Source organism: Delphinus delphis, chromosome 1, assembly GCF_949987515.2.
Source record: "Delphinus delphis chromosome 1, mDelDel1.2, whole genome shotgun sequence".
NCBI classification, from domain to species: Eukaryota; Metazoa; Chordata; class Mammalia; order Artiodactyla; family Delphinidae; genus Delphinus; species Delphinus delphis.
In genome coordinates this window covers 18,225,581-18,247,688 of record NC_082683.1, presented here as the reverse complement: position 1 = coordinate 18,247,688, position 22,108 = coordinate 18,225,581, and the positions used below count along the sequence as shown (strand labels likewise).

The window sequence follows — 22,108 nt, the reverse complement described above, 5'->3', positions numbered from 1 at the left end:
TGGCAGCCTACTCATTGTAGTCTTTACTCACCAGTCGGCTAGAGCGCCTCTGTGTACACATGGAGTTTAACAGGTTGGGACTAGCGGGTGGTTAAGCTGGAGGAAAAGGCAAAAGCACAAAACCCAATAGGCTTTGCTATAGAGGGCAAGAGAGGCTGAAATGTGCTGTTACTTGCCTATGGTCACGACGCTGGCAGAAGCAGAGCAGAACTTATATAACGCCATCCAACAGCTTTAAGATACAAGAACCTTACACACACTCACTGGACAGAGGGCCAAGAAAACAGGACGACAGTGCTTCTACCAGGGCAGTTCTGTGGAACTGACATTCCTGACACTTGGTGCCGGCTGCACGGATTAAGGTAGTCTGGCCTATAGAGCTAAAGGATGGCATGTTATGAAGCCACTGTAATGACATGAGAACACCTTATGTTAAGAGGAGAAAAAAAGCGCACAGATTATAGCTACAGTTTCCTCTCAATTTGTTTTTTTTTTAAAAAAAAAAGGCCGGAAGGTAACATGAGCCATGTTTGTGAATTAGCATTTCCAATGGAGAAACTGTCTTTAGTCTTGTGATTCTCATGCAATCATTTCTGACTGAAGTTATCTGGCACGTTTTCTACCTAACAGCTCAGAACAGTAACATGTGCACATGTATGATTTCCTGTGACTACACTTCCCTGGCTGGCTTTTGATCTCTCCCGTCCGCTTGGCTATCCCATGTGGATGACGTGCCAGCACCCTGGAACAACAGCCCACGTGGTCCCTCCCTTTCTGCCCTAGTTCCCCTTCCTAAAGTCTGTCTCGCCAAAACAGCTGGAGCCTCCAAGGGCAGGCTCTGCGATCCGGCTCTGCACAGGCCTGACCTGACTATTCCCTCGCTCCCTCTGGCTGTGGTCTCCCTGCTGCTCCTCAACCAGACTGGGCCCTGCTAGCGTTTGCACAGCTGGCTAGCTAGCCCATCATGTAGCTAAAGTCATCAGTAACCACCCTGTAACTACCCCCATAGCACATCACACATTTGTGATCGTCCCGAATGGCGGACTATTTGATACCCTTGACCTCCAGTAGCCCATAGCAGCCCTGGTTACTGTGATAACCAAAAGCCCACCCCCACAAATATCCAAATACCCCAGGATGGGGAGGGGCAACACTGCCCCAGTTTGAGAACTCTACCCCAAAGGGTAGTTGCAGGACTACAACATTCATTCATCCAAGCAGCATCTAGTGTTCCCCAGCCTGAAACTGGGATAGACAGATGCCCGCCAGGGACACTACCTTATTCTGGACAACCACATGTAGCGTGGGTCCAGAGTCACCTAACATCTACCTAAGTTTTCATGGGCAGTAGCTGAGGAAATGAGAAAAACCACACAGCAGGAACTTCATAAAACTAAACTTATGAAAGAAGTCTCCCCGTTATGCCTTCCCTCTCTGTTTTGACCTAGGATGCGGTCAGCGCTTCTACTCTTTAGTATGCATACATATCACCTACAGATCTTGTTAAAGGAATTCGGGTCTGAGGTGGGGCCTACAGGAGTTCTAACAACACCCAAGTGATCCAAGCAAGCTCGACCCAAACATCAATGCTTCAGACCCTGTGTGACATTTGTCTGGAAGCCAAGCTTCTAATCAGAGAGCGGGTAAGCTTTCCTGGCACTGCTGCTCTAAACTGGTTAAGGAAGCGTCCTCACCTGTTCCAGTTCCCAACATGTTTCATCACTCACCTAAAATACCACTGCTAGAACTATGAGTAAAATCCAGCTAGTCTCCAAACTCCCTAGGGCCTTTTTCCCTCTGGGCCAGAAGCCCAGGCGGCTTAATTTTTAAATGGGAAGTGAACTCAACTGAGTACACAATACAGCAGGAACAAGTGGAGGGTGGGCAGGTGCACAGTTAAACTAAATAGCACCACAAGCTCAAAAGCACAGCTACACGGCAAATGGCTAACAGTAAAGAGCACAAGGACGGCAATACTATCAGGACTTCCACTTTCTACATTTCATTTTCCTGCAGTGCTTTATTTAGATGAAGCTAGCATACACTCCCACCTCTGGAAAACATACTGACTTCCCACAGCAGCGAGCACCCAGTCCTTGTTAACTAATATATTCACCAAGAGTTACTTTGTTCTCTAAGATGTTTATTCCAGTTGTAGTTGTTAGTGTAATTACAGATGTTTAACAATGAGGTGCACCCACCTGTAAAAGTGAAGCTGAATCACAAGAATTGGGCTCGTTCACAAGTCTTTACTCCATTTACAAAGTGGTGGCCCACAGTAAAAGACTGAGAAGTGAATGCACATTGATGTTTTAAGTGAAACAAAAGGTTTATGCTCACACATTTCATGATTCTCTCCTTTAAGCATCTGGATCTGATGCCTAAGACTTTATCAGGAAGACTAAGTAGTATCTTCATAAACAGTTGCGCATACCAAATAACTTCAAGGTTTAAAAATACCTACGAAGGCAGCTATTAAATTAGAGAACCATTTAACAGCAACGAAAAGGTGGCCCAGGGACAACTGAACTCATTAGTCACAAGTGAGTAAATTATTGAGTTAACTTGTGCTCAAAATTTAAACTATGAACCACTGGCCAAGTATTGTGTCCAATAGAGAAATGGTCGCTTTTGAATGTCACTGCTTCAGTGACCTGGTAAAGTACAGGCAAGACACGTTCCACTTTCACACCAAAGGGGGAGCAAACTGGTTAAGAGTAACATTTCTCACAGATGATAACACAAAATTAATCCCTTTTGAGCACTTTGTGCCTGGTACAAGTTTAAGCATCCTACAAGTATCAAACCGTTTAATCCTGAGGGATATAACCATTATTGCCTTCACGATACACACGGGGAAGCTGAGGCAGATTTAAACACAGCTAATAAAATGCAGGGCGAGGAATCACATCCATGCAATGTGTCTCAAAGACCACTCCCTTTCTCTACTTACAGTCTCATCAACTCTAGATTCTCATTTTAAAGGAAAACTGAGTCCAATATTTAATCCCAAGCACCACACCAAAGCCTCTGATCCTTTCATACATCGTTGCTGGTAAAACCTCTAATGAAGAGCAGAATTGCTGAACAGAGGGGAGCCCTGCACCCCACTTTAATCAAGGCTCTAAATTCAAACCCAGCCCCAACCATTCCCTCCCCTCTACAGTCAGTTTCCACGGGGTCACTGCACCACAGCCTGTCAACAAGGGTGTGGTGAGCACAGACAGTGCTGCGGAAGTTCTCAGGTTTGGATCTGCCAGGAAACACTGGCATCCAATCAGGGGTGACAGGGTTGTTACCAGCTACTCCCATCGAAGCTTTAAGTGGCTTGAGGTCCAAGGACTTGAATATGGCCAGGCTCCTTTCACAGAACACACAACAGTAATCGTACATTTCACTGAAAACTTTTTATTAGCCTTTTGGATAGGAACGGGAATTTACTTGCCAGGAAGGATGATCCCATCATACTGAAAGAGAACAGATTTTATTTTTTCAGAACAGGCGGTTAACAGTAAAGACTGCAGCAATGGCTAACGTTCAAGAATTCAAATCAGGTACATGAACTTCGGCTTTGAATCCCATATCCCCAAACAGGAAGCTGGCCATCTTTAACAATTGCTACACTATGCTCAACTGCACTATACCCTGAGAAAAGGGGCTCCTATTAAAGCCATATTCCTCCCCTTCCAGCTATCTGCATTCACGGGGCTGGGGAGAAAGCCTGGTTCTGGGTGTTCTTTTAAACCACCAACCCTGGAAGCCCATTTTCCAAGTTGCCCAAATGTTCCACCTTTAAAAGAGCTACCCACCAAAGGGCGCTAGACTTTGCATCCCCGAATCCCAACTCCATTCACCAACACCACATTCCACCACTTCACCTGAGACACATCAAGCTTTACCTTCTGCTGGAACCAGCGCATGGCCTCCTCTTTGCTGATTCTGTGTTTGGCCCCAATGCAGCCTGTCCTGCGCTTCTTGTCTGCGATGCTGAAACCTGGCCTACCCAGCACCTGTCCCAGGAATAACCAACAGTCACCTAGCCAGCTCAGAGTCAAGAGCAGATGGACAAGACTCACACATTGGAGTGACTGATCTTCAAGAGTTACCTGGTGGCCCAAGAGACCCATGATCTCAGTGTCTGATGGAACCTGCATCCTAGATGACACATCGCCTTCCTATACACTATAGGTCTGCTCTGGAGGCTGGACTTGCAGCTCCTCCCCGCTCCCCTACCTAACTTCCAATGGCAGCTAAGGATTCACCACTGCCCCCATGCCCCAAAGCACTTTTATTTAAAAAAAAAAAAAAAAAAAAGCAAATAAATTTTACTCCAACATGTGCATTGTATAAATCTTAAACTTTCAAGAAGCACAAAGAAATAACTATTTCTCTCCTCTGCTTCAGCTCAAAAGTGCTTCTTAAAGGTTTGTCATCCCCCGTGAGTACCCAACTCTCACCACCATTTCTCTGGATATTCAAATCTAGTATGAAGACTGCTGCCATCCTTCAGGTTCATACTAGTCAGGACTTCAGGGTTTTGCCATTTATTTACTTTGATGGTTGGACCAAATGACACAGTGACACAAATGGTCACGTCTCCATTAAAATCCCCATCCTGAGCAAACAGCCCCACCGTCAAACCTGCTTCCACGTCCTCTGGATGGAAGCCACCCCATTCCCAGAGTCTAAGGGAAGAAGCAGGGAAAGGGCAGCCTCAGTGCAGCCAACCCAGACGCCAAATGCAACCCCAATACCGTCTCTCAAATTTCCAGTTCAGTGGCTGCATGGAACTGTTTCCTTCGCCCACCTTTGAGCAACATCAGTGCTTGCTAGATCCTAGACCGTAAACGTCACGGATCTTGTCCATCTAGTTCACAGTGCTATATCCCCACACCTGCCACAAACGAGGTGTATCTTCCCAAGGGAGAGAAGACAGACAACACTCAGAGCCCCAACCCAACATGTCACCATCAAGACAGCACATATGAAATAAAGGAGGAACAGATTGCACTCTCACAGACCAGGAGTAGAAAAGATTAAGTATTCATACCACATAGAAGTCCAGGCCGTAGATACCAATGCTTGGGTCATATTTGATCCCCAGATCGATGTGTTCTTGGATTCCAAAGCCAAAGTTGCCAGTGTCTGAGAAGTTATTTTTTCTTAACTCATACTCTCGCACCTGAGGGAAAAACACGCAGCAATCACTCCCTGTCAACTCTACCCCGCAATAACTAGCTCAGCTTGCAACACTCAGGACCCCCAAGACACAATTCAATGTAATTTGGCCAGCAACAAAATCTGATATTCCCACTACACCAAATCACAGCTACGGACTTCATATAACTACTAACTTTCAAAGGGAAGGGAAAAACCCTTTAGAAGTTCAAAAAAGTCAGAAGGCAGAACATTAAGTGTAACTACTACCACTGTAACTACGTGCTAACTGGTGCTTTCAGTATTATCCCACGGAGGGATCAGCCTCACCTTCAGACCTTTCTCCAGGATTTCTTCTGCCTTGGCCCCACGGACTGTGCAATGGACGGCAATTTTTTCATTTCTTCTGATGCCAAAGGATCTGACGGTGTATCTAGCTGCGGACAGGGGTAACAAGGAGTCAGCTGTTATCATACTCCCACTGCACTCCCCTCTTCCCCAGAAAATCATCTCCATGACTCCAAAGTGACATTAAGTATCCATCCACATTCTAAAGTGATGTTCTAATCAGTGTCAACTTGTATCCGTTAATCAGATTCATTTGTAACACAGAAACAGATTTTCCAACTTCCAAGTCACTCAGCCATACTTGACTGATTAAGACCTCAGAGCCATAATGTCAAAGTCTCAGGGAGGGCAAGTTCATAACCAGTATAAGCTAAAGGAAAATGACCATGCATTCTACTAATAATGTTTATTAATAATAGCTAATATTTGCTAAAACCTTATTGTATCCCCATTTCACAGAAGCCGTGAAAGGTTAACTTGCACAAGATCAGTTGGTAGTAAGAGGCAGGCTGTGATTCCAAGGACTTGCCATATTCCATTACCCCAAAGCAATGAAACTCTTAAAACAAAAAATGTAACAACAGTAATGCCTACACTGTGCTTGGTATGCAGCAGGCATTTCATATAACCTATCCTGTCCCCCGCGATCTTGTAATGCAAGTACTACCATCCCCTGTATGCAAATAAGGAAGCTGAGGCCCAGAGAAGCCAAAGTCACAGACTAGCAAGTGATGGAGGCGGGATGCGAACCAGGTTAGCCTAGGGACACAGCCCTGTTCTAGCTGTAGCCTATGTAACCCTAACTGCTAATCAAGCCAAATACCATTTTCTGCATTCCCAACATTTCCACGCTACCTCATACTCTCGTTACTTGCAAAAACCTCTACTTGGGCTAGCCTTAGCTTAATCTCGGCTCATACAAAATCTGGTATTCCAATACCACTCCTATGTTGGAAGGGAGATACCTCTTGGGAAGCTCAGGAAGGCAATACTTTAAAGAGATATCACCTTCAAAACGGGTACGAAACAGGCTTGACAGCAGGCGAGGTAAGAAACATCCCGACATCCCCAGCCACTAGCCCTTCCCTGCCGGCCACGACTCACCTTTGGAGAACACAGGGGTCTGGCCTGTGAGCTGCTCCAGCACCTTGGCTGCCCGGGTCAGCCTGTCTCCACTCTCCCCCACGCAGATGTTGAGGCAGAGCTTGCGGATGCGAAGTTCCCGCATGGGGTTCTCCTTCTCCCCTTGATCCTGCTGCAACAAGGAAGCGCAGCCGTCAACACACACAACCCCGCCGGAACTGCCAGCCTAATATTTATACTTAGCGCATTTCCGCTCATCCCAAATAGTCCCGAAAGCCCTAAAGGTTCAAGAATTAGCACCACGTTTGTGTGGGAAGCACCGAGGAAGACATCTCGGGGTCTTGTTTTCTCCTTCCCCCACGCACGGAACGGGTGAACAGAAACAGGACAGGTACCGAGTGGAAAAGTTACAGACAATGCGGATGAACCCCAAGGGGCTCAAAGTGTAAGGTGACGGAGGGCGCCCCGTTACACGGCCGGTGAGGAGTGAGAAAACAGCACGTGGCTGGGCAGCGTCCCCCGAAGCCTGGCCTCTGCCCCGAGGAGGAACCGGCTGAGGCTCCCCAGCACCAGGCAAGTTTCAAGTCCCGGGGCCCAGCAACAGGTCCGAACCCCGCGTCCCAAACACCCCTCCGATCGCTCCACTGGCCCTCGCTGCAGCCTGCGGGCCGTGCTTCTGGGTCTCCCGCGGCTGCCCCGAGCCTCCTCCTGGGAGGATGGGAGGAAGGCGACAGGGTCCAGCTCCGCGGCCTCGGCTCGTATGGCTCTGCCAGTTTCGGCACGGCCGGCATCGCGGTCTCCGTTCTCCTCGGGCGGCGGTAGAGGTAACCCCCGCAGGCTCCGCCGGCCGTGGATGGAAGCGGATGAAGGGAAGCAAACCCACACCTCAGCTACTCACCGCCATGACGGGAAACAGGAAGAGAAAGTGAGACTTCTGAGCCAGGGCCTTATGGGCCAGAAGGCGGACCCTTTTCCCAGGCTAACCAGCGAGATGAGGGAGAGGAAGAGAGGCGCGTCTGGAGCCGCGTAGAGTCGGCTTCCCCCTCGTGGACACAGATGTCAACTGCAAGTGACGCTGGCTGACCACTGGGGCGTGGGCTTATCCAAAAACCGGTTTTTAAAGCTCCCTGAACTGGCATTTCCTTGAATTTCCGGTCCCCAGGGATGGTGTTCCCGCCCACAGCCTCAGGTACGGGTGGTTCTTGGCTTGTTGAGACTGCCAGAATACACTGTCAATTATGCAAATTATGAAGTAACAGTTTTACTCTGTAACAGTGTAAACAAATGGCATTTAAATATTTAAACAGTAGTTAGAACAGAGTGTTGGCTTAAGAGTCCTGAGCTGTGAAGACAGGCAGATGTGGTCCTGTCTTCGCTAGCTCAGTAGCTATGAGATCTTGGGCAGGTTACTAATTATATCTCCTTCAGCCTCAGTTTCCCTCAGCTTTAAAATTGGTACTTATTGGTCTTCCCTGGTGGCGCAGTGGTTGAGAGTCCGCCTGCCGGTGCAGGGGACACGGGTTCGTACCCCGGTTCGGGAGGATCCCACATGCCGCGGAGCGGCTGGGCCCGTGAGCCATGGCCACTGAGCCTTCGCGTCCGGAGCCTGTGCTTCGCAACGGGAGAGGCCACAACAGTGAGAGGCCCGTGTACCGCAAAAAAAAAAAAAAATAAAAAAAAATAAAATTGGTACTTATATCACTTGAGGTTGTTGTGAAAATTAAATGAGGTAATAATAACAATAATAATATAGTGGGTTATTCTTATTAATGTAAACCCACTATATTCAAGCAACCCCCTCCCCCCAAAAAGTGTTAGACATGGTACATGATGAAGAGAGGGTCATCCTGCAGGCACAAAGATGGCTTACAGATTAGTCTGACAGACAAGTACTCCAACCTCAGACAGTAACAGGCCTCCCTGGTTTGCACTAAATCCTCATCAGCAGGACCCAAGGGGGTGCTGTGCCAAGGTCCACACCCCAGACAGAAGCTGGCTGTGAGTCAGGGGGTTTCTTTGACAGAAGCAAATGGAGGAAGGAGAGCATACAGGGCTTCGGTGGAAAAGGAGTGAAGGGGCTTTCTTCTACAGCCATAATTCCTTCTCTCATCCCCGTGGGGGAGGTAGAAGCCCCCAGGTTCTCCTTGTATCATCCTTAGGGACGAAAGGACACTTCTGGGAAGCTGGGCTGATGGAGGAAAGCAAAGAGAAAAGGCCCATCCTCTGAGCCTTCTCTACCAAGCACCCAGCACTAGTGCAGAGCAGGGGCCTCAGGCAGACCCCTAGGGTGGGCAGAGCCAAGGGAGGGACTTCTCCAAAACTCCAGAGATGTGACAGCTGGATATAGCATATGATCCTGCATTTTCTGTTCCTATAAAGCACATTATTGGACCCACTGGCAAAATCTGTAGGCTTCAGAAATGTATGCATGGTAATTTAATGTTGACCTGATTATATGAACTTGGTTACATAAGAGAATGTCCTTAGGTTTAAGAAACATACATTCAGGGACTTCCCTGGTGGCGCAATGGATAAGACTCCATGCTCCCGATGCAGGGGGCCCAGGTTGGATCCCTGGTCAGGGAACTAGATCCCACAAGCATGCCGCACCTAAGAGTTCGCATGCCACAACTAAGGAGCCTGCCTGCCTCAACTAAGGAGCTGGCGAGGCACGACTAAGACCTGGTGCAACCAAATAAATAATAATAATTTTAAAAAACCTCAGTAAACTTTCAAACTACTTGCTATTAAAAAAAGAAAAAAGAAACACACATTCGGTATTTGGAGGAAAGGGGCAGCATATCTGCAGTTTATTATCAAATGGTTCAGAAAAAAATGTATATTGAGAGGGAAAAGGATAAAGCAAATGTGGTAAATTTAAGATTTGGAGAATCTGGATGAAGGATATGTGGGACTTCTTGAAACTTCTCTGTAACTCTGAAATCATCAAAGTAGAGAAAGTAATTTCAGGGAAACATGTACCTAGGAAGATACATAAAAGCTTATCCTCAAGAACTCCCATCTCATTCCCTCCCACTACAATTTTTCTCCAGCCGAGTCCCTTGACAGCAGTACCCACAGGTGGTAATGAGGAATACCTAATTGATACTGATATGCCGTGCCCAGTAGGCACCAACTCACTCAAACTTCAACATCCCTGTGGAGGCAAATACTATTGTTTTCCCATTTTATAGATGGGCACACAGAGGTTCAGTAACGTTTATAGACACTATTTAAGTCAGGGGGTCTAACACCAGAGTCCAGTCCTGTTCTAGGAACTGATGATCTAAGCCAGGGCCAGAAGCTGTCCCCGGCTTCCCCCTTTACACCTTTTCCTCCCTGTGACCCCAGCTCTCTGGTTCTTGCACCAGTCAGGCCCCCAGGAGGAAGCCAGAGGGGCAGAATGAGACCCAGCACCCCTCTGCTTCCTCCTTGCTTGACACATCCAGGTCAGTAGAAGCAGAGGCAAAATGACTTGTGCTTTATCCCCATGCCTGAAACTCATCAGCAAGAAGAAAACCCAGGGCTTCCCTGGTGGCGCAGTGGTTGAGAGTCTGTCTGCCGATGCAGGGGACGCGGGTTCGTGCCCCGGTTTGGGAGGATCCCACATGCCGCGGAGCGGCTGGGCCCGTGGGCCATGGCCACTGAGCCTGCGTGTCCGGAGCCTGTGCTCCGCAACGGGAGAGGCCACAACGGTGAGACACCCGCGTACCGCAAAAAAAAAAAAAAAAGAAAACCCAGTTAGCAGGGGCAGGTTTAGGACAGCCCAGGCAAGAGAAGAGCACGTCCAAGCCTTCACTCTTTCGCAGGGTGCGGCTCTGCCTGGGCTGCCCCTGGCCTGGAGGGGCCTGAGTAGCCATCACCACTCACTTTTTGGCGGCTTTTATGGTCGCCTTGGTGACCGTGCCTCACGTAGCCGCTTTTTTCTCCACGGCTTTGGTGACCCTGACAGCCTAACGTTTAGCACAGAGCCTAGCACAGAGTAGGAAGTGCCATTCCCTGTGTACTGAGTTCAGAAAGTTCTTGTGCTTCAAGCGCAGTCATGCCTAAGATAACTGGGGAGTCTAAGAGGTTGCGGAATCTGAGCCTTTGGGTTTAATAGGCTCCATCAGTAGTTCTGGTAATCCACTAGGTTTGAAAACCACTGCACCAGAGAGTAGTGGAAGGACAAAAAGTCCCTACTCATCTCTTTACTGTTCACCTTCTCTAGGTCAGTGCTTCTCAGACTTTGATGTGCACCTCAGTTACCTGGAGATCTTGTTAAAATGAAGATTTGAATTCAGCAGGTCTGGATGGAGCCTGAGATTCTGCATGTCTAACCAACTCCCAGGGGATTCCCATGCTGCTGGTGCACGGACCACACTTTGAGTTAGCAAGGCTCTAAAGTGGCCCCTGCCTTCCCGTTGACACTAGGCAAGCTGCTTTCCCTTTCTGGGCCCTTCTAACCTGGTACTCAGATCCTCTGACCAGGTTCTGCTTCCTAGCTCAGGTGTGCAACTGGCTCCCCGGAGCTGGGAGGAGGAGGTAGCAGCCCCGGTAGCCAGTTGCTGTTGGGCCTTACCAAGGGGTGGGTACTCAGGGAAGCTTTCCATGCACATGGGACTGCTCAGCATCATCTGGGTGATGCCTGCCTCCCCGGACTTCAGGGCTTTAGGGCTGTCTTCCAGCTTCTTGCCTGAGTGCCGGTCAAGCTTCTCTCTCAGCTCTGCAAACTTGCAGGTGATGGGCGCTGTGGCAGTCCAGAGCTGGTGAGTAGCCAGCTGCAATGCTGCCGGGATGGTTGAGGATGATCACCTGGAACTGGGGGGAAGTGGGGGGGATGGGGTATGGGGAGGGTATTAGCCAAGCATCCTTCAAAGGAAGTGGCTCTAACCAGCTAAGGGGTCAGCTGCCTTGGACACATTTTAAATTATAGTGAATATTTGAATGTTTATAGGGTATGCCAAGTTCCATGCAAAGCAAATGTCATTCATTTCACTTTAATTTTCACAGCAGGGAGCCTGTGTAACCCAAAATTTCACAGCGAGGAAGTGGCAGAGCTGGGTATAAATGATGTCTATGAGTGATAGATATGATTATGTGTACCACTTCCCCCCACCTTTTAGAAAAATGGATTATAATAATAGCTACTTAACTTGTTAGGTGGCCCCAGGTCAGCTGTTTTATACATCACCACATTTAATAATCCCAAGATCACTGCAAGGTAGTCCTAGCCTCCACATGCACAAAGAAGAATGTGCCAGGGACTTCCCTGGGGGCGCAGTGGTTAAGAATCCGCCTGCCGATGCAGGGGACACGGGTTCGAGCCCTGGTCTGGGAAGATCCCACATGCCTCAGAGCAGCTAAGCCCACATGCCACAACTACTGAACCCAAGCGCCTAGAGCCCGTGCTCTGCAACGAGAGGAGCCACCGCAATGAGAAGCCCGTGCACGGCAATGAAGAGTAACCGCTCGCCGCAACTAGAGAAAGCCTGTGGGCAGGAACAAAGACCCGACGCAGCCAAAACTAAATTAATTAATTAATTTTTTAAAAAAAGAAGAAGAATGTGCTAGACATTGCATTAAGAAAGGGTTTCATGGGGCTTCCCTGGCGGTCCAGCGGTTAAGACTCGCGCTTCCACTGCAGGGGGTGCGGGTTTGTAAAGGGAGCTAAGATCCCACATGGCACATAGCGTGGCCAAATTGAAAAAAAAAAAGAAAAAAGAAAGGGCTTCATATTCTGACTCTGGGTCAAGGAAACACCTGAGAGGTCCAAGCATACAGCTTCCCAGGTTCCACACAAACCTACTGAATCAGAACCACTAGGGAGAGTTCTAGGAGTCTGAATTTTTTTTTTTTTTTTGCAGTACGCGGGCCTCTCACTGTGGTGGCCTCTCCCGTTGCGGAGCACAGGCTCCGGACGCGCAGGTTCAGTGGCCATGGCTCACGGGCCCAGCCCCTCCGTGGCATGTGCGATCTTCCCGGACCGGGGCACGAACCTGTGTCCCCTACATCGGCAGGCAGACTCTCAACCACTGCGCCACCAGGGAAGCCCTAGGAATCTGAAGTTTTGAACCACTTCCCCAGTGATTTCTAATGCATTTGGTTTGAGAACTCCTGCTTTAAGGCATCAAGAGCGTACTTTGGAAATTAACCAGGTCACCAAAATGCATCATCTCGTTCAAGGGCAAACAGCAAATACACTGCAGAGTCAGGGTACTAACCCAGACTGACTGTACCTACACTGCTGACAAGAGCCCAGCATGGAGCCTGTGCTCAGTGACCACTTCCTGAATGACCCAGTGACCCATCCTGCTCTCAGGACAGTATGGCCACTTCAGGAGGACACCCGTAAGTGGGCTTTCTCACCTGGGAGAGGAAGCTCCCATCTCTAAGGGTGGGTCATTCTTGCTGTCCCCTGCCACGTTGCCCTGCCTGATGTCCTTTAAGGACACGTTCTTCACATTGAAGCCCATGTTGTCACCAGGCAGGGGCTCAGCCAGGGCCTTGCGGTGCATCTCCACGGACTTGACCTTGGTGGTGATGTTGCAGGGGGCGAAGATGCCAGTTTCTACTTGGCCCACGGGCATGGTGCCAATACCTGAAGGGACAGAGAAACCAGACCCTAGTGGGCCCTCAACCTCAAGTACCCCCACCCAGCATGTGCTCACCCCCAGTCATCCTGCAGGGACAGCCGCAGGGGCTTGTCTGCAGGGCAGGCAGGCGGCATGATGGAGTCCAGCGCTTCTAGTAGCTTCGTGCCTACCACGTTCCCCTCCTTCCTGATAATTTTCTAGCTTCGGGACCAGGGCATCTGGAAAAGCAACCACATGTCCACCTTACTCAGCCCTGGGAAAGCCTGTCCCAGGTACCAGCCCGCACTTAAGATGGGACCTCAAGGAATTTCTTTAAGCATTCTGAGCCTGGACTTCCTCATCTGTGAAACGGCAATATCACTGCCTACTGGCAGAACAGTGTAAAGACACAAAAGACCACACTCAGTCCACCAAGCACAATACCTGATACGTACTATGTGCCCCCTAAACGGTGGCAATTACTCCACATCTCGCAGGCATTGCCCCTGAGTTGAGCCCATACGTTTTAGGAAGCAGAGATTCCTAGAATCTGAATAGCCCTTACATCCCATTCCATCTGCTCTTTATACAGATGGGGAAACTGAGGTCCAGAGAAGAGGAAGGACTTGTTAATGTTCAGCAAAGTTAAGTAAACATTAGTAATAAGAAGGAAAACAAGACTCAGATACTCTAACGCTCATACCTTCTAAAGACTAAGATGCTCCCCAAGGAAGCAGACTTATAAGCAAGGGCACATTATTGAGTAAAAGACCTTCTGGGAAGAGGACTTTCAGTATGACAGTGCATTGTATGCAGGCCTTTTAAGCAGACATTGTCTTTACTCCTCTAAAAACCCTACCCAAAGCTCATCAGAGACATCATCTTTGCCTTCAAAGATATATCAGTTAACTGGAAATCCAGGACAGAGGACATACAGAAAGAATCAAGGTGGTTGATATTAAGGGCCAGGTGGGCTGACCAAGAGCTGGTCAGCACTTGGACCTTATAGGTCAGGCAGACAATTGGGATCCTGATGAAGTGCCTCCTTTCAGCCGTAGGTCCTTGAGCAAACGTCTAGGCTTCGAAACTTCAGTATCCCACCTGTATCAAAGGGAACACCGGCCCCTACCACAGCACTGTGGAGAGGGTAGGTGCCCTGGCCCTGAGGGCACTCACAGCAAGCTCTGTGAACTCTCAGTTCTTAGTGAGACTCTCAGAAGGGGAAGAGGCAACAAGTGCCATGGGTGAAAGGGTGGGGAAGGGGCATCAGGGAAGGTTTTGGTGGATGGGGAAGGAGGCTCCAGTCAAGGAAGCCTTCTTCCATGGAAGAGAAGCAAAGCTATGCAGTACAGAAGCCACACAGAACACATCTCGCCTCATGGACTCAAAAATTAGTGGCCCAAGGAAGAAGGCTACCATTTCTATTAACACTCAGCTCTTATAGAGGATGGGGGAGAGGGGAGAGGTAGGAGGCTTTGAGAAAATTTAATGAGCAATTTTGTATAAATAATTCAAACTTGTAAAAAAAATAAAAGTATCCCTTCTTTTTCCAGAGGGGGTAATTGAGGGTCAGAAGTAGGTTGCCAAAGGACCAATGACTGGCAGATGGCTAAACCGGGAGTTGATAATGAGGCCGCCTCCTTATCAAACAGCAGCCTCCTCAATGAGGATGAGCTCTTCAATTAATTTGATGAACTTGGCAACTCACTTAGCTCTGTGCCAACTCACAGACCTGCACAGCCTTTGAGGTTGGCATCAGCTCCATCTTAAAGCTGGGGAAACCGAGGAGTTCAATGTCACAGGTATTTGAGAGCTGAGTCTAAACTCCAAGTCTACCATCTAGTCCACTGGCTGCAGGCTTTGTTCTTTTAGCATCTAGAACATGGTAGATGCCTAATAAATGCTCAAAAGGACATGAGCATGAAACTCCCTTATCTTACTGGCTGAAATGTGTAGCAAAACTCAGCGTGTGGGTGGGACTTCTTTGGTGGCACAGTGGTTAAGAAACCGCCTGCCAATACAGCGGACACGGGTTTATCCCTGGTCCGGGAAGATCCCATGTGCTGCGGAGCAACTAAGCCCGTGCGACACAACTGCTGAGCCTGCGCTCTGGAGCCTGCAAGCCACAACTACTGAGCCCACGTGCCACAACTACTGAAGCTCGCATGCCTAGAGCCCGCGTGCTGCAACTACTGAGCCCGCGTGCTGCAACTACTGAAGTCCGTGCGCCTAGAGCCCGTGCTCTGCAACAAGAGAAGCCACCGCAGTGAGAAGCTCGTGCACCACAATGAAGAGTAGCCCCCACTCTCCACAACTAGAGAAAAGCCCGCGTGCAGCAACTAAGACCCAACGCAGCCAAAAACAAAAATCAAAAAAACAAACAAAAAAGTCGGTGTGGGGAAACAGACATCAAAAACTTCAGATTTGTCATTTTAGGTGAGTCCCCCTTTACCACTAACACACTCTTACCTTGTCCCTTTACCTTTTAGATTTTTCTCAGCACTTGTCATCATACACGATATTATTCCCCACTCCCAACACACACACACACACACACACACACACACACACACACACGACTGTGAGTGCTGTGAGCAGAGCTGCTGCTTATTCACTGTGGTACCCTTAGCACCAAGCACAGTGCCCTGTGTGCAGAAGTTCAAATACGGTCCAAAGGAACACATTGCCAATGGCAGTTCTAATCTTTCTCAAGGGCAATTGGGCAAGATATGTCAGAAGACTCCAAAATAATGCCTACCCTTTGTTTCGTTAGAGATTATACTAATTAAGTTATTGAGGACACATGCAAAGATTTATTTACCAAAATGCTTATGGCAATTTTAAATAAAATTAGAAACAGTATTCTTAGAAGCTTGTGCCTTTGGGCTATTCCTTAACTGTGTTCCAGTTTTCTTGTTTCACATGGGAATAAAATGCCTTCTTCATGGGGTTCTGTATGTGTAAAGTGCTTAGTCTGGTATCTGTCACATAGTAATTTCTTCTATCATTAATCACCATTTTCATTTAATAATGGATATGGCTAAACAAAATACTGTATTTTGAGATTCAATACAAAACACACCCATTAACTATTGAACATGTTTAAAATATTTATTTATTTAGTTGTGCCGGGTCTTAGTTGCAACACGCGGGATCTTCACTGTGACATGCGGCATCTTTAGTTATGGCATGCAGGTTCTTTTTTAGTTGCGGCATGTGGGATCTTTAGCTGTCATACAGAATCTTTTAGTTGAGAAAGGGGGCTCTTAGCTGCAGCATGTGGGATCTAGTTCCCTGACCAGGGATCAAACCTGGGCCCCCTCATTGGGAGCATGGAGTCTTAATCACTGGACCACCAGGGAAGCCCCTGAACATGTTTTTTTGTTTTTGTTTTTGTTTTCTCGTGGTACGCGGGCCTCTCACTGTCGGGGCCTCTCCTGTTGCGGAGCACAGGCTCCGGACGCTCAGGCTCAGCGGCCATGGCTCACGGGTCCAGCCGCTCCGCGGCATGTGGGATCTTCCCGGACTGGGGCACGAACCCATGTCCCCTGCATCGGCAGGCGAACTCTCAACCACTGCGCCGCCAGGGAAGCCCCCTGAACATGTTTAAATGGCAAGGAAATTTTAAAAATTAGAAGTGTTATAGAATATTATGTTTAGTTTGAGTCCAGCTGTGAACGTCGAGAAAGAACTACATGAAAACTAAGTTATCTGTTAAGCCATGGGATTGCAGTTTATGCTTCATATCTGCATGAAATGCTCCTTGTAAAATGTTAGACATTACTTTTATAGTCAGGAAAAGATAGCTATGTACGCGGGGAGCAAAAGCTTAAGAATCCTCAAGTCAGTTATAGAAAAGGTAGGCTTTAGGCAAATGCAGTAAGTAGTAGCAGTTAGCGCTTGAGCGCCAACTGTTTGTGTGAACAGTTGCCCATGTGGAGTCTCCCAGGTAATTCCCACAACCCCATGAAGTGAGTCCTAAGTTCCAGAGCATTAATACCTCCCTCGTCCCTTTACTGCGGGCAAGGGATGGAAATGGAGCTTGAACCCAGGTCTGATGCTAGAGCTAGACTTCCTTAGTAGGGTGACACTCATCTAGGAATGTTAAACCCTACCAGATTCTGGGATCCACGGGCACAGTGACTATATCTTAGACATTTATATTGCCCCCATAACTGCTTAACCCATCCTGAGAGGTAGGATAGCTTAGACGCAGCGAGCATGGGCTAGAATTCTAGACTCTGCTAACACTACCCAATAGAACTTTCTGCAGTGACAAATATTTCATAACTTCACTGTCCAATATGGTAACCACATATGGTTGTTGGGCACTTGAAGTGTAGCTAATGCAACTAAGGAAGTGCGTTTATTTGATTTAATCATTTAAATAGCCACATATAATCAGTGGCTACCATATTGGACAGTGAAGCTCTATGCTTACTAGTCACGTAGTCTTGAGTTACCTCTGTTTGTTCCTCTGTAAAATGGGAATCAAATCATGTATCCCATGGCGATGGAGATCACTCACAGTGACTGGCCTAGAAGCACACTCTAAATCCTAGGTATTATATTCGAGGAAAAGCCCAAAGATTTGAGTTGGAAAGTCTCATGTAATTGGCCCTGTCCCCATCCGCCCTCACCTTTGTGCTGGGTTCTGTCATGTTGTCCCCAAGCCCGCCTCAGATGGGCACAAAGACAACAGCCTTAGTGTTGCAACCGATCTTCTTGAGAGAGGCCTTCACCTCCTTGCTGATTTCCTCAAAGTGCGTCCTACAGTAAGGAGGCTCTGTGATGTCCATCTTGTTGACCGCCACCATGAGCTGCTTCACGCCCAGTGTATAGGCCAGCTGTGCATAATCATGGGTCTGCCTGTTCTTGACAACGCCAGACTCAGACTCGCCTACACCACTTGCCACGTTCAGCACAGTGCAGTCTGCCTGGCCTGAGGGACAGAGAGGAAGGTCCAACTCAGACCTGTCCTAGAACAACCACTGCCCATCCCCATAACAGGGCACCCATGGCAGAGCAGACAGCCCCCCCTGGTGGTACCTGTGAGGTGCCCATGATCATGTTCTTGATGAAGTCCCTGTGACCCGGGACATTGATGTTGGTGATGTAGTGTGTCTTGGTCTCGAACTTCCACAGGGAGATGTCAGTGGTGTGCCATGCCCCAGCTCCACCTTCAGCCTGTCCAGCACCCAGGTGTACTTGAAGGAGCCTTTGCCCATCTGGGCCAGGAGTGGGAGGGAAAACCCCAGGGTCACTCTGCCTTCCAAATCTGCCTACCGACCAAGAAGAAAGTTCCCAAGTAAGCTGAGAGTCAGAGGAGACAGTAACAGGGCAGTGTATGGAGATGCCTTTGAATTTTTAAAATAATAGAATGTATTACTTGTACAATTAAGTTTTTCTTTCAGAGCAAGTTTTAGAGTCAGAATGACCCAGGGCCACAGTGAGCCTTGAATTAACAGCAGTAAACATGTATGTAATGCTGACCATGTACCTGGTGCTGTTTTTAGTACTTAACATGGATTATCTCATTGAATTCTCACAGCGATTCAGTGAAGTTTTATTACCTCCATTCTACAGATGACATAATAGAGAAATGAACTGACTAGCTCAGGGTCACACAGGTAATAAGCAGCAGAGGCAGGATTTGAACCCAAGGCATCTGACGCTAAAGTTCATGCTCTTAACCATTACCCTGTGTTAAATGGTAGCTGTGACTGAGAATTACCCCTGGGATCCTGGGTAAGTTGAATTTCTTTCAGCACTGGTGAAAATGAGGCTACTAAAAATTCTGTAGCATATACAGGTTACCATGTTAGTCTAGGGTGTGCTCTGCCTCTTGCCAGCTGGGAGACCCTGAACATTTGTTCATTTCAGTTCTAAGTGCTGTGCTAGGCCCTGAAGGCAGAGTGGAGATCAGGAGAATCCAGAGACCAGGTGGATTCTTCAAGAAAATGAATTAGTTTATTAGGAGATAGGACTAGAACCCAGGTGTCCTGACTTAGGAACTTGTATAAAGTCTCCCACAGTCTAGAATATATATTAGATAAGCAGTTCTCAAAGAGTGGTTCCAGGTCCTCTAGCTGTGTTTTTTAGAGGCTACATGACATGAAATTGCAACAGATTTAATGCAGAAGCTGATAAGAGAATCCAGCTGCCTGCCATTAAGCCAGACATTAATGATACCTGCAAAAAATGTAAAACAATGCCACCGCTCTAGGATTTTTTTGTTTTGAAAAATAGTTACTTTTCAAACACAAAACTATGATATTTATTTAATATGTAAGGGGTTTATCACTGTTATTTTTTTTAATAGATTTATTTATTTATTATTTTTGGCTGCGTTGGGTCTTCGTTGCTGCGCGCGGGCTTTCTCTAGTTGCAGCGAGCGGGGGCTACTCTTTGTTGCGGTGTGTGGGCTTCTCATCGCGGTGGCTTCTCCTGTTGCGGAGCACGGGCTCTAGGCGCGCGGGCTTCAGTAGTTGTGGCGCAGGCTCAGTAGTTGTGGCTCGCAGGCTCAGTAGTTGTGGCACACGGGCTTCGTTGCTCCGCGGCATGTGGGATCTTCCCGGACCAGGGCTCGAACCCATGTCCCCTGCACTGGCAGGTGGATTCCTAACCATTGCACCACGAGGGGAGTCCCCATACTGTTATTTTTAAATGAATTAAATATTTTAAAAACTCAGTTTTTTGTTTTTGCGGTACACGGGCCTCTCACTGTTGCGGCCTCTCCCGTTTCAGAGCACAGGCTCTGGACGCGCAGGCTCAGCGGCCATGGCTCACGAGCCCAGCTGGTCCGCGGCATGTGCGATCTTCCCGGACCGGGGCACGAACCCGTGTCCCCTGCATCAGCAGGCGGACTTTCAACCACTGCGCCACCAGGGAAATGGGGATGCAGTTTTACCTCCTGAGATACAGTGTGGCACACTTGAATTTAAACCTTGGCGCCACCTTCAGGCGAGCTGTTTAACCCTCCCGAGCCTCATTTCCTCGCCTGGAAAATGGCAGCCACAGCACCTGCCTGGAATGATTAAGAAAAGCACCTACCAGCCCAGCAGGTGCTCAGCGGGAGCGGGCTGTGCCCTCCCCCAGCATAAGGGCTCCCTCCCAGGGAAACCAAGGCTGGAAAGGGGGTGGGGGGCACTCAGGCACAGCAGCCTCAGCTCGGAGGCCTCCTTCTCAAACCTTTCGATGGTCCTCTTGTTGACACCCCCGCATTTGTATAAGACGCTCATTTGTGGTGGACTTGCCCGAGTCCACGCGGCCGATGACCACGATGTTGATCTCTTGCCCATGCTGGGAGCTGCTGGGAGAGAGAAGGACAGGTGTGCTCAGGGCCCCTGCCCCTAGCTCACCTTCCCTGGGACTGGGCCAGCAGAGGTTGAGACAGGAGAGGAAAACAGTTGGCCGGGAAGGAAGGGGAAGGGGGCCTCCCCAACACCTCGTGCCTGGGGAGGCTGCTCTGGTCTCTCCCCCAGCTCCAAGGGGGTCATGTCTACCTCCTGAGTCAGGAGGAGCCCCTGGTGCTTCTTGGCATCTAGAGCTGACCCACCGGGTGCCCAGCCCCACTCCCTTTTACAGCCCACATCCCAGGCCTGCCTCTTGCATCCCCACATCCCCACTGGCTCCCACTGGTCCTCTGGACCACATGGGAAAAACCCAGGGCCCAGCTCTCAGGGGGTGGGCTGTCATGTTTCAGGAGGGGAGGGGATGAGCCTGCTGCCACCAAAAGGAGGCACCTGTGGGCTTTGAGATGCTGAACGACACCCTCTCCCCAACCACTCCCAATGCCAGGTTGGGCACTAAGAGATGGCCCAAGGGTCAAAGGCAGGCCTGAGGATGGGAGGTGAAGGAAGGAACCTGAGGTCCGGAGGCGGTCCTGTACTTGCTGGGCGTTCAGGCCTGTGTATGGGAAAGGGTGGGAGCTCTAGCTTTTTACATATCTGCCTCCTGGGTCGTCCTGGGCCTCAGGAAGCAAATGGATTCATTCCTGTCTCCAGCCAGCACAGAGCCCGACCCATTGCAAACCCTGAGTTTGTTGAGTAAATGCAGAATCGCCGACTACCGCCTTCCGGGCCCTGCCCCCAGAGCCCTGTGTGCACCACCCCCTTTATGCTGCTACTAACTCTCTCTGAAGAGCGAGGATGCTGAGGCTCAGGGGCAGGACCACCGGTGAGAAAGTAGCAGAACGAGGGTTGGAACACAGGTTGTCTGACCCCAGCATCTTAGCCAGAGCATGGCTCTACCTCTCAGCGAATTAACGTCTGAAGGAATGAAGGGAGGAAGGGACGTGACTGCAGCCACAGCCTTGTTCATCTCTGGGGTCCCAGCCTCCGGGAGTGGGTCACTAAGTGAATATCGAGGGTGGGACCTGGAGGGGAAGATGAGCTGGAGGGGTCTCTCTCCCCTGAGGGAAGGGCTGCCCCCAGGCTTAAGGGTCAGAGCTACTGGACTGGAGTGTGAGGCCAGCACAATGCCAGTGTTTGGAACCATCCACACATCAGTTCCTGAGGACCTGACTCTGTGCCCGGAGACCAGTGTGATGCAGGGAAAGGTGGCAGAAAGAACACGCTGGCCTAACTGGATTAGAACCCTGGCTTTACCACTCTCCTCCTGTGGTCCTCCAGCCCCTCTGAGCCCAGGTTTCCAACTACCTCTCAGTGTTGTGGTGATTCTAGGAGATACGGCACCCCTCCCCCCACTATAAATCCACAGGATGCTGGCAATACAGTAGGCCCTTTAAAACAGCGGTCCCCAACCTTTTTGGCACCAGGGACCAGCTTCGTGGAAGACAATTTTTCCACTGACTCTGGGGGTGGGGGTGTTCAGGCGGTAATGTGAGCGATGGAGAGTGGCAGATGCCCGCCGCTCACCTCCTGCTATGCAGCCCTGTTCCTAACAGGCCATGGACTGGTACTGGTCCGTGGCCGGGGGCGGGGGGTGGGTTGGGGACCCCTGCT

The 22,108-nt window shown here is 49.2% G+C and overlaps 1 protein-coding gene and 1 pseudogene across 2 annotated transcripts; both read right to left on the bottom strand.

Annotated features, from left to right (window-relative positions):
- Positions 1-3,388: 3,388 nt before the first annotated feature.
- Positions 3,389-7,633, bottom strand: RPL11 (ribosomal protein L11). 2 transcript variants are annotated; one of them, XM_060015937.1, is made up of 6 exons: positions 7,487-7,631; positions 6,610-6,760; positions 5,488-5,594; positions 5,051-5,182; positions 3,900-4,010; positions 3,389-3,467 (listed from the first exon to the last, which is right to left on the bottom strand). In XM_060015937.1, exons 1-6 carry the CDS (start codon positions 7,490-7,492, stop codon positions 3,438-3,440), a joined length of 537 nt encoding a protein of 178 aa, XP_059871920.1. In that variant the 5' UTR covers positions 7,493-7,631; the 3' UTR covers positions 3,389-3,437. The 2 variants fall into 2 exon arrangements, with proteins under 2 accessions (XP_059871920.1, XP_059871911.1); XM_060015928.1 differs by having other exon boundaries at positions 3,389-4,010; positions 7,487-7,633.
- Positions 7,634-8,430: 797 nt separating this feature from the next.
- Positions 8,431-20,426, bottom strand: LOC132426234 (elongation factor 1-alpha 1-like; annotated as a pseudogene).
- Positions 20,427-22,108: the final 1,682 nt, after the last annotated feature.

What these genes read in the sequence shown, in the direction of transcription:
- RPL11 (XM_060015928.1), bottom strand. An exon ending in GACCCCTGTGTTCTCCAAAG is followed by an intron (nt 5,595 to 6,609) that starts GTGAGTCGTGGC and finishes CCCTGTCCGCAG; the next exon opens with CTAGATACACCGTCAGATCC. An exon ending in TCCTGGAGAAAGGTCTGAAG is followed by an intron (nt 5,183 to 5,487) that starts GTGAGGCTGATC and finishes TTTTTCCCTCAG; the next exon opens with GTGCGAGAGTATGAGTTAAG.